General features: G+C 45.1%; 2 protein-coding genes across 2 annotated transcripts; both read left to right on the top strand.

Moving 5' to 3' along the window:
- The first annotated feature begins 807 nt into the window (after nt 1–807).
- On the top strand, nt 808–4,489 carry LOC146253345 (heme-binding protein 2-like). The gene is made up of 7 exons (XM_084677851.1): nt 808–963; nt 2,646–2,705; nt 3,209–3,293; nt 3,420–3,540; nt 3,631–3,770; nt 3,858–4,021; nt 4,117–4,489. Exons 1-7 carry the CDS (start codon nt 935–937, stop codon nt 4,208–4,210), a joined length of 693 nt encoding a protein of 230 aa, XP_084533977.1. The 5' UTR covers nt 808–934; the 3' UTR covers nt 4,211–4,489.
- A 1,292-nt stretch (nt 4,490–5,781) lies between these two features.
- nr5a5 (nuclear receptor subfamily 5, group A, member 5) lies at nt 5,782–10,320 on the top strand. The gene is made up of 7 exons (XM_084677742.1): nt 5,782–5,991; nt 6,774–6,889; nt 7,151–7,292; nt 8,014–8,792; nt 8,975–9,094; nt 9,229–9,376; nt 9,559–10,320. Exons 1-7 carry the CDS (start codon nt 5,898–5,900, stop codon nt 9,804–9,806), a joined length of 1,647 nt encoding a protein of 548 aa, XP_084533868.1. The 5' UTR covers nt 5,782–5,897; the 3' UTR covers nt 9,807–10,320.
- The last annotated feature ends 1,009 nt before the right edge of the window (nt 10,321–11,329 follow it).

Here is an 11,329-nt window from a genome sequence, read left to right as displayed (position 1 = left end):
CAAATCGAAACATTTGTCACATAACCTTAATTTATCAAATCGTCAATGACGATTACGAGACTGACGTCTCGAGGACTTCACGTCACTTGAGTCCTTCCATCGCTCGATACAGTCGCCATACCATAAACTGACCAGCAGATGTCCCTATGGAGAAGATGTTTCGAACGCTTCGAAAAAGCGGTACTTATTCGAGACAATTGTGTCAAATAGCTCGTTGCTTCGAAAAGCTTCGTTTCCCCCATCACTACTTTGCTCCAGAATAACATGTCAACAATCAATAATGACGCCGTAACATGCCACGACATTACAACTAATTATATTATGCTATAATTACGTTTGTCATGCCGTGAGCATAATAGCGTTCATTACGAAATGGTTAAATCTGCTTTAAAATAACGGACATAAACTCTACAAACAACCGCCATATGTGCAACCATTTGTCAAACGTGTTACAATTAAGGCAGGCAACTGTAGATTATCAAGCCCTTTTCCTTGTTCTCATTCAGCTCAGGTAAGTCAGCGATTTGCTGATGTTCCCTTTCGTGCTCGTCCCCTGTTCGTATCCGCGAACACGTTTCCAGGCAACTTTTCTTGACGTAAGCAAATAAATGGGCTGCTAGTTTAGCCTTTTCGGATTGTTTTCAAACTTAGCAAAAATCAGGAAAAATGATTCTATGAAAAAGCTAGTTGTATGATCCAGGTTCAAAAATAATTGGGGGAAATAGTTTTAGATATTTTGACTGGAGTTAATAGAATAAAAACGACCGGACGAGTCGGGTAGAAAATCGGAAATGCAATACCACCTATATCCACCGGGGCTGTTGCCTCAAGCCGAGGGGTGGGGCTTGAACCCAAGTCATTTAAAAAGTGGCTTTCCTCAGTCCATTCTGCAGGCTACGCTTTCTTGAGGTCCTGCTCACTTTTGACTGTTTTAATGAACACAACTGCATTCTTCATAAAAATGTAAGTAGAAATGGGTGTTGAATCTTTGTATCAAATGTTTTGGTTTGTGTAGAGCTATTGTTAAACTCCCGTTCCTTGGCTCGCCGGCGAGCCAACAAAGCTGTGCCCCCTCCCTCAGTGAGAACGCACTCAATAAAATAAAAAAAGACGGCTAAACATATGATACCTCGTTGGAAAGCTACGAATTTGTGCTTCGATTGAAATGAACCAATTCAAGCTCAACTCACAACAGAAAGTACCGTCGACGTTTTTGTCCAGTGACCTTCCTTTAACAATGCCAGAGAAAAGTTTGACTTGCCTACGATTACTTCTGAACGTTCCAGGATGCACACAACTCATCAAAACCTCATCTGCTTACATTCCCAAAGGTCCAAAGTATAAAACCATGTCGAGTAGTTGTCCAAACAATGACTTATATCCACAAGATCCACGATCTTGTTGCTTCATTCTTCCTGTGTTGAAAAAAATGTTTTTGGTTTGTGTCACAAACAATCGCTCATACTATAGCAAGAGATCTGAGCAGTGTACAAAGGCGCGGATAGTCTTAAAATGGCCGCTACACCCTAATGTTTTGTTTGACACCTCATTCGACGCAAAATGAGCTTCCATGCCCAGGTGACAGCCCTCTAAAGCCAACTAGGTCTGTGCGTCCCCCCTCCCCCCTCTGCACGATTTTATCTATTTGGCTTCGACTGGCTACGAAATGAGCTAGTTAACCTTGTAGCTTAGAGTTAGCTGTAAATGGCGATACCCCATATGCTAGGTGTTGTGGAGCCTTCAAAATAAAAGTCGATTGCGCAATATGTCAGTGTTCTATGATGGCCAATCCTGGGAATGAGATAAAGCACTCCAATGTGTTCATGCTTCAGTTGTGTTTCAGTAATACTAATGAGGGTTTTAGCTGTTATATATGATAGTTCTAAGTACCACCTTTCATTAGAGATAACAATGATACCTTTTTATCCTAAGAATTTGACCTTGGTTACAAGGGTCATTCGGGCGTCTCCAAAAGAAACCGCCTGGATGTACTCTTATAAAAACATTTGTCAAATCTGAATATATTGTGGTATTATGTTTGACGTTCTATTTGAATTGGGTATGGCTTCAACCTGTGGTCCAATGCTGTCTTCCAGCTAATACCTACCACCTCTAGGCCTCTGTTTTCAACACAAAATCCAGGTGGAATTTTAAACTTTCACTTTCCTTGTGTTCAAGCTTCTATTATTCAACACCAGTAGGACTGACAGGGGTCCTGACAACAAGAAACATAACTTCAGAGTGTCAGCTTTCAAAAGAGACCATTGACATGCATGTACTCCAAATGGTTCAAGAACAGCAGACAATTTACTTTGGGTATGCTGTTTAGGCGTTTTTGGGAACATTTAACAGGATCCGGAAGAGGTTAAATGAGGGATAATGTCTCCATAAATGTTAATACATCTGAAGCACTTTTCTTGTACATGTGGTGATCACAGTAAAGTAATAAGAAATATAAGTAGGAGGTGTTTAACCTTGTTACAATAATGCCTTAGTTATAGTAATATCCTTACAGTGTGGCATTGGTATTGATTCAGTCTGTTGATGTACTAATGGTGAATTGTCTCTGTGCATGATTGTGTGTGTGTGTGTCATTGTTTGTGTTGCGTGTGCCTGTATGTGCCTGACACTGTATATGGTGTCAGGGTCTTTCTTGCAGGGTTGGCTGGCTTGCTGCTGGTGTTGACAGTAGAAGCCAAAATTGGGTAAATTGTAACTTACCATCAGCAAACATAAGGATCACTGTGATTATATCACTCAACCAAGGGACGTGTATCACTTTACCTTTTCTGTGATTATATCACTTAAATTGTGTAGTTTAAAGGCAGGGTAGGTATGTTTAGCAAAACTTGCAACATTTTGGCTTGAGTTTGAAAGTATCCAACCCCAAATATCTCACCAACTCCCTTCAAGGCCACTCCCCCAGAACACATGAACGCACTGCATTTGGTCCAAACGCAAGGATTGGTGGTGTTAATTAGTCCTGCAACCTCCACATATACCATATTTATTTTATTATAATGTCATAATATTTGATTTGATTGCTACCAGCATCCAAAGTTCATTTCAACAAATATGACAAATGTTTCTCAAAAACATTACCAACCCAGGCTTTAACAATATGGACACGTGTGGATTGTATACAGTTTGAGTCTATTGAGAAATAATAATCCTTAAAAGCCAATCTGTTTTGCAAATGTCTTTTCAGGAACTCGGATCAACCGACAAGTTTCTGTACTGAGACTAAAGAATGTATTCTGTACGATCTGGTTTGTGAGGGTGACGGCTATGAGGTGAGCCTGCTGCTACAGTCGGAATTAGGAAGTCCTTGTATTCAGTGCATTTCCTCTGAACCCACTCTTGTGCTGTACACTATTTGTACCAATCACCGAGGGACAGTGTTTGTGATTGTCTTCCAGGTGCGTCACTATGAACCCACCAAATGGGTGACAACAGAGCAGAAATCCTACATTATGGAAGTCGCAAAGGCAGCAGCCTTTGGAAGACTCTTCAAATACATCACTGGCTCAAATGAGGCTGGTGTGTGTGTGCGTGTGTGTGTGTAACCCAATTTTAATATCTGTATCCAAAACAAGTATTGTCTTAACATGATTTTTTTCCCCCCAACAGGTATAGAAATTGACATGACAGGTCCAGTGCTTATCAAAACGGAAGAGACAAGCAATTTGTGGGATCTAACCACCTACACCATGAGTTTCCTGCTGCCATCTGCCCACCAAAGTGCTCCTCCCAAACCAACTGATGAAACGGTAGAAGCAGAGATCACTTAGTGTTTGTGTTGTATATGTGTTCTCCCCCGACTGACTCCATTGATTTTTGAATCATTCCTCCTGCAGGTGTTCTTCACAGACATGGCGGACATGAAAGTTTATGTGAGGAGCTATGGGGGGTGGATGTTGTTTGTGTCAGACAAGCTCCAATCTCACCTTCTGTCCACAAAGCTGGACAATGTCGGGGCCACTTACGTCAAAAGCTATCATTACGCTGCGGAATATGACAGGTGAAGAAATGTTCTTGTCAAAATGTTCTATTAATTCTATTTAATGCTGTAAAATGTTGTGTACGTTTTGGTGTTTACATATGTGTTTGTTACAGCCCAAGGAAAGTGTTGAACAGGCACAATGAGGTTGGGTATGTGGCTGAAGGAGAACCAGTGTGCTCACCTCCTGACACCACAGCCTCCCCTTGAACACAGTCTTAAGAGATCAAGCAGTTTGGAGAGTTTTTCGCAGATGCATGTTACCAGCATGAAAATATGAAGCACCTGAAAAGGAACTACACGTTTATCACATCACGTAAAACAAAAATGTCACGTATCCAATTACGTCCAATAAAATACGTATTAGCATGACTTCATGGAGTTTTGGTGTGTGATTGCCCAAACGTAGTAAACTGTATACAGTGTTGTGTATGAACATGACCAGGATGATAATAAAATGATGTATTTTAAATATGACTTTTCTTTTCATCTTTGTTGTCTCATTGGTGATTTTCCATGTTTGGATGCCAATGTTCTCATCATAGCATATTTCCATAGAATAAGACTTTCTCTCTGAGACAGAGAATGAACACTGGGACTAAAACAGTCTTCAGCTTCACGTCAACATTCAAAGTCAGTTGAGTGGTTAAAAGGGAGTCATCTGTTTACTTTGGATCACTTTAGTACATGTATTCATTACTTTTATTAACCAAATCCTTATCAGTCATTTCCATCCCACTTACAGTCTTAGTGGCCAGAGTACTATGTGGAGAAAGATACTTTTTTCCAAATAATTTCCACAGTTATTTTTTCAAGTGCCAAGTTTTGGGTTGTGCCACCAGATGGCAGTACAAGGCATCGCTCCAACACAAATAAAATGGTGCTGTGATACAGTTCCGTATTGAAGTGAGTTCAGAAGAATTGTATCCAGAAATCTGGACACATGTACTTCCAGTTACTTAAGTACTTCACCTTTCCTTTCAATCAATTCATTATGCACATCTAGTCTGATGACGAGCTAGTGATATAACCAATCACCCTTGGACTGCTTTATCTGCTTAGGCGTCAGTGAGCTCCTAATTGAGACTACCTGTACTTAGGACAGCTGATGGGTGTGGCATTATCTGGTTCCATCTGTGGGTTGACATAGAGTGAAAGATAAGGCAAATGTGGTGTCCCTATATTCTCTTAATCTATAAATATTCTGGTCACCAAGTGAATAATTTTAAGTATTGGTTAAGTTTACAGTGATTTGATACCTGTAGGACTCATTCTTGTTGAGGTGAATCCATTTGTTGTAACATTCAGTAAATATCTGGGTTGCTTTGCTCCAGTTCTATGAGATCTGAGTGTGAATGGGAGTTGTAGTGATGGACTGCTGTCTACTGTGAGCTCTTATCTTATCAGTGATGTTCCAGGATGACTGGTAATTACTGTACTGATTTCACAGCCGATATGTCTATTTAGGATTCCAGCAGGCCTCTGCCTCTCTCCCTCTCTCTCCCCCCATCGCTCTCTCTCTTTCCCCTCCTCTCTCTCTCTCCCTCTCTCTCTCTCTTCTCTCTCTCTCTCTCCCTCTCTCCTCCCTCTCTGCCTCTTTCTCTCTCTCTCTCTCTCTCCCTCTCTCCTCCCTCTCTGCCTCTCCCTATCTCTCCCCCCCCTCTCTCTCTCTCTCTCTCTCCTCCCTATCTCTCTCTCCCTCTGGCTGGGCTGGTGGGAGTGCCAGTCAGGAGTGGGTTTATGACCTTAACAATGGACCAAAGTCCACCTGGGCGCCTCAGCAGAGCATCGGTCCACAAGGGCTGCCTGCCCTCCTCTGTGCCTCTGTCTCACTCCCCGTCTCTGTCCAGGCTCCTGCTTAGCTCCCGCTCCTGCTCCACTCCCCCCTCTCCCCGGAATGGACCTCTCTGGGTACCCGTCGGAGCACCCCCAGCTCCACTACCACGCTGATTGCTCCCAGGACATGTTATCCTTGGTGGGATCTTCAACAGGTGAGTGGTGAACTTGTGTGTACCTCAACCTCAGGGTTATGGCACCTGTTCCTTGAGACGCTAGAGTTTGAGATTGTTGTCTGCGGGGGGCCTCGCTCAGAAAGAACAGGTTGCCATAAAGGGAGGATGACTGCCGTGATTTTCGAAAGACCTGGATGTTGGAATTGTGTGCTTGCCGTCAGAATGAGGTGATTTGTTTCGTTTCGTGAACACCCACCATGATAATGAGGTCACAACAAGGTTGACAGAACGATCTGAAGAAAATACAGAATCTGCGGAGATGTGTCCAATTCTGATCAGTAGATACATTGATTTATGGTCTGTGTGCAATGCTATTGACAGATTACATTAAGGTCTAGTGACAGACCCTTGACCGTGTGACATTATGTAAGGCTGATGCCCCAGATTACGGTTTAGGCAATCAATCGCAGTGATAAAATCTTGTGCGCAACTTCCTGGCTGTCCTGCACACTACTTCTTGTCGACCCGTCATAAACCTTGGTATCAAGTCACATGATCCATGGGCAGTGGTTTGACCTACTTTCCTGACTTGATCTTTGGTGCACTTCATGTTCATAGCATAATGCTAGCCTGGATGGTAACATAATGTCTGCTCTCTAAAAACAACAAACACCATCCATAATTAGGTTTAGACTGGTGTCTGTACACCCGAATCCAACGACAACAAGTCTTTGAAATTCAATCAAAGCATTTGGGTAGCGCCTTGGGTTTAGAAGGGAGGAAGTGTTGAAAAGTGTTGGAATGATGTGATCCTCCCCCAGGCCAGGAGCTGAAGACAGAGCCTGAGACCAGGCCAGACCAGGAGGAGAGATGCCCTGTCTGTGGAGACAGAGTGTCGGGATACCATTATGGCCTGCTCACTTGTGAGAGCTGCAAGGTAGGCCATGCTGGGGTGCACACAGTGGAGAGAGAGAGAGGGGGAGGGAGGGAGAGAGAGGGAGAGAGAGGGAGAGAAAGAGAGAAAGAGAGAGAGAGAAAGAGAGAGAGCTGTTATCATGTTCAGCATATATTTCTTCTTCCCTAACATCGGCACACACCACAACAGATGACACGCGCGTTGTGTTATTCCATCGCTTTGCATTCTCCATTCTCTCTCGTCCTCAGTCTGCCTCTCTCTCACATGTCCGTCTCCTCGCAGGGCTTCTTTAAGCGTTCCGTGCAGAACAACAAGCACTACACCTGTGCAGAGAGACAGAGCTGCCCTATGAACCCTTCCCAGAGGAAACGCTGCCCCTACTGCCGCTTCCAAAAGTGCCTGGCTGTGGGCATGAAGAGAGAAGGTAAGGCTCACCCACATATGATGTGTGTACATCATATGTACATGCTAGGGGGAGTCAGGGGGCTGAGCGGTTAGGGAATCGGGCTAGTAATCAGAAGGTTGCTGGTTCGATTCCCGGCGATGCCCAATGACGTTGCGTCTGATCAATGACTAAATGTAATGTACACACATACACGTAAACATGAGGAGGGACACCTATAGTTCCACAGCTACTGTCTGCACACAGGCCCCTGCTCCTCCAAATCAACACGTTCCTCGCATGATCTGATTTATGATTTGTGTCAAAGCACCAGGACAGGTGTAGAGGTCTATTCTGCTGAATTGCAACATACCCCGCATGACATTGACATATATTTTCTGTTCCCATGTAACGTATCTGCTAACTCATAAACCAGTGAAAGTGCATTCTGCTGACCCAGATAAATCAAGGTCTGTCGCTGTAAATGTGGTAAAAGGTTTGCTTCGGAGTGGGATTCTTTAGCGCTGAATAAATCAACTGCAACTTTCAAACAATTGAAAACATGCCAAATGGAAAATAAGAGTTGGGACTTTATTTGAATACGTTCAATAAGTGAGTGCATAAATGAGTTTAATAAGCAGAAAGTCAAAATCCAAATGCATCATTTGATTTAGAATGAAGGAATTTTAGGACTAACACTGAGCTAATGCACTGAGGAAAATGTGTGACTATGGGCTGGTGATGTGGTTCTCTGTCCCCCCAGCCGTGAGGGCAGACCGTATGAGAGGAGGCAGGAACAAGTTTGGTCCTCTGTATCGACGGGACAGGCAGATGAAACAGCAGAGAGTTTACCACCATCCAAACACTGCCCCTTGCAGGATCAAACTGGAAGGTACACAGACACACCTGGTGGGTGCGGGTGGACACACGCCTTCCGCTCCAAGTGAACTTCACAGGATGACCAATCACACATCCATCCCACTCACTTCTGACCCCTTCTACCAACCCCAGAGCTATGCCCCGACCATGGTCCAATCAGATCTCCCCATGATTTTGGACTGTACCATGAGCAGAGAAAGGGCCCTGGCTCCTCCTTCTCTGTCCTACCCCGGACTCTACCACCGGCCCTATCACGGCTACCGCCAGCAGAAAGGGGAGATGCCTTTCAGCTGCAGTCCAGCCTCTGCGGCCCCTCCAACATCTCCCGCACCGAACAATTCCCTGACACCCCTCACCACACCGACAACAACCCCGAGTTCAACCCCGAGCTCCACGCCATGTTCAACCCCTGCTCCAACCTCAACTCCCACCCCTACCGCGACCCTCGGCACTGCCTGTAGCCTTCTCCTCCAGCTGCAAGACGGGGAGCCAGATGAGGCCCAGTTGTGTGCCAAGGTTCTGGCCAGCCTGCAGAGGGAACAAGCCAGCCGAGGGAAGCACGACTGCCTCAACACCTTCAGTATCATGTGCAAAATGGCCGACCAGACTCTCTTTGGTCTGGTGGAGTGGGCCCGCAACAGCCCTCTCTTTAAGGAGCTCAAGGTAACACGATCGTGACCGACAAACCTAGACCTTGAAAATGTGCAGAGTTCAGTTCGACTCAGCTTCGGAAAATCCCAACATTCTCGTTTCATCGGGCGTCATTCGCACAGCCCGGACCGCAGTGTTTCTAAGTGTGGTGCGTGGAGTGCAGGTGTAGACATGGGTGTTCTGACTGGTTACAGGTGGAGGACCAGATGGTTTTGCTGCAGAGCTGCTGGAGTGAACTGCTAGTACTGGACCACCTTTGCAGACAAGCGACCTACAGCAGAGAGGGCTGCATCTACCTGGTCACTAGACAACAGGTAACTAATGCAACCTGTGCTTATTATACACCTGGAGCTAATGGCAAGACTTGTGAGATACATATATTGACATACTTCTACATAGTATTGTGTGGGTACCAGCAGTGACCAGATATCCCCTCTCTCCGCTGCAGATTGAGGTATCGACGGTTCTCTCCCAGGCTGGAGCTACTCTGAGCAGTTTGGTGTCCAGGACTCAGGACCTGGTGTATAAACTCAAGGCACTCCAACTGGATAGACAGGAGTTTGTGTGTCTCAAATATCTGGTGCTCTTCAACCCCGGTGAGTCTTAACCTCTGGGAAAATGGGGTCTGTTGCTCTAGCTGAAGTTTGGATGAAATGATTATCAGAGAAGAAAAAAAACAACTGTTCTTGAAATCCAGCTCGGCGTTTGTGCAGGAGAAAGGGGTGAGTTTGTTTTGCGTCTACCGTCGTGGTCCTGAGATGCGTCTGTCCCGTTGCAGATGTGAAGTCTGTGCAGGAGCGCAGGCAGGTGGAGCAGACCCAGGAGAGGGTGAACCGGGCCCTGATGGAGCACACCCTGCACACCCACCCCGGACACTCGGACAAGTTTGGCCAGCTTCTCCTCCGGCTCCCGGAGGTGCGGAGCATCAGCCTGCAGGTGGAGGAGTACCTTTACCAGCGCCACCTGCTGGGCGACCTGCCCTGCAACTCCCTGCTGACAGAGATGCTGCACGCCAAGCACAGCTGATTGTGCGCTTCTGCTGGGAGCTTTTCCTGCTCTGGCCCCGCCTCCAAAGACGGCCCTCTTTACTCCATTTCCCCCACCTTCAGCCTTCCCTACGCAGGATGATGAAACATGACCTGGAGTAGTCCTTCCAACGCTGCTTTTGGGATCGGTTGACAGTATTAACTGGTGGCCCAATTTCAGTGGTACATTTTGCGATTGTATTTTCGGTCGCAACCAAAAGAAATATGCTACTGATGTTCGAGTCAACTCGGTGAATCCGACCACTGCCATAATCTGCATCATCTCCCATCCTTACGCCATAAATTTATATAAGAGAGTCATTTTCTCAAAGCTGCACACAGATATTAAGACATCGCTTTTTCAAATAAAGCTGGATTGCATGTGTGATCATTGACCTATGCACTTTTTGTAAAGCTCTCTCTTGTAAGTCGCTTTGGATAAAAGCATCTGCTTAATGACTAAATGTTTCAAAGTACCAAGTTGGTGAGTATAAATAAAATGTTTCCATTTAAAATGTGTCCCCAGTGAGGGAAAGTGATGTGTTTGACCTTTCACATGTTCTGTAATCACACAACATTAGGCCAATAACCTCCTTTGCAAGAGATGGTCATGCAAAACTGTAAAAACAAAGTAAAAGGACATAAACGTAGGGGGAAAAAAAAAGGACAACCAGTACATGCAAAGTGAAATTGACTTTCACCTGAACATGGTTTTATGGAGTGAAAACATAAACCAAAAATGACAAAAATGATCTTTACAGGACTTTATTCATCTTCAGTTGCCCGGGGTAGATTGGTAATCATGAACAAAAGACAAACAGGTACGTTCTGCAGCCAGACATGGCGACAGGGCAAAACAGAAAACAAATACATGTTAAACATGAATTCAGTGAAATGAATGTGAATCACCACCTTAACCAAAACACATAAATAATAAAATCGGAAACTAAACATCAAATGAGCCCTCTAGCCCTCAATAAATACAGCCCTGGACCTCTAGAACCTTCTTCAGGGGAATTGCACCGAATCCAGTTATAGTTCAACTACCACGTCATTTTCGATCTTTTACACATATATACACACACACATCCACCTGTCACACACTTTGCCTATTATCCTAGACAACACATCTCCAATGAGACCGCATTCAAACAACCACACATCTAGGAAGCAGTCGGAAGTGTGGGGGGGCAGACCTGACAGGGCAGCTGACCCGCCCAGCTGCTACAGTGCTATGGAAGGCAAAGGGAGAGCAGTTCAAACACCGGCAGGGATCAAGAGAGTTAGCCAGCTTCAGGCGTGGGGGATTCAAATGAAACTGACAGCATCTCCTGTTGTGACTGACCATGACCCCATCACGAGGACCAAATGGTTTCGTCTGAAAGCATAACCGGACTAGGAAGGTAACCCCCATAGAGAGGAGGGCAGGAAACCAGGGCTGATACAGTCCGGAAAGTTCCATCTACAACCAACACTTATAGTCGCACACAGACACACACACAAGAACAGGCAGTTATATGAGTG

This window comes from Hypomesus nipponensis, chromosome 17, assembly GCF_054491055.1.
Source record: "Hypomesus nipponensis isolate SF chromosome 17, ASM5449105v1, whole genome shotgun sequence".
Taxonomy (NCBI): domain Eukaryota; kingdom Metazoa; phylum Chordata; class Actinopteri; order Osmeriformes; family Osmeridae; genus Hypomesus; species Hypomesus nipponensis.
The sequence above is the reverse complement of the archived record's forward strand: the minus strand, read 5'-3'. Positions and strand labels throughout refer to the sequence as shown.

Coding starts and splice junctions, on each gene's coding strand:
- nr5a5 (XM_084677742.1), top strand. CDS start 5,898: ATGGACCTCTCTGGGTACCCGTCGGAGCACCCCCAGCTCCACTACCAC. Junction 6,890..7,150: donor TCACTTGTGAGAGCTGCAAG/GTAGGCCATGCT, acceptor GTCTCCTCGCAG/GGCTTCTTTAAGCGTTCCGT. Junction 8,793..8,974: donor CTCTCTTTAAGGAGCTCAAG/GTAACACGATCG, acceptor GACTGGTTACAG/GTGGAGGACCAGATGGTTTT.
- LOC146253345 (XM_084677851.1), top strand. CDS start 935: ATGAACACAACTGCATTCTTCATAAAAAT. Junction 2,706..3,208: donor ACAGTAGAAGCCAAAATTGG/GTAAATTGTAAC, acceptor ATGTCTTTTCAG/GAACTCGGATCAACCGACAA. Junction 3,771..3,857: donor CCAAACCAACTGATGAAACG/GTAGAAGCAGAG, acceptor TTCCTCCTGCAG/GTGTTCTTCACAGACATGGC.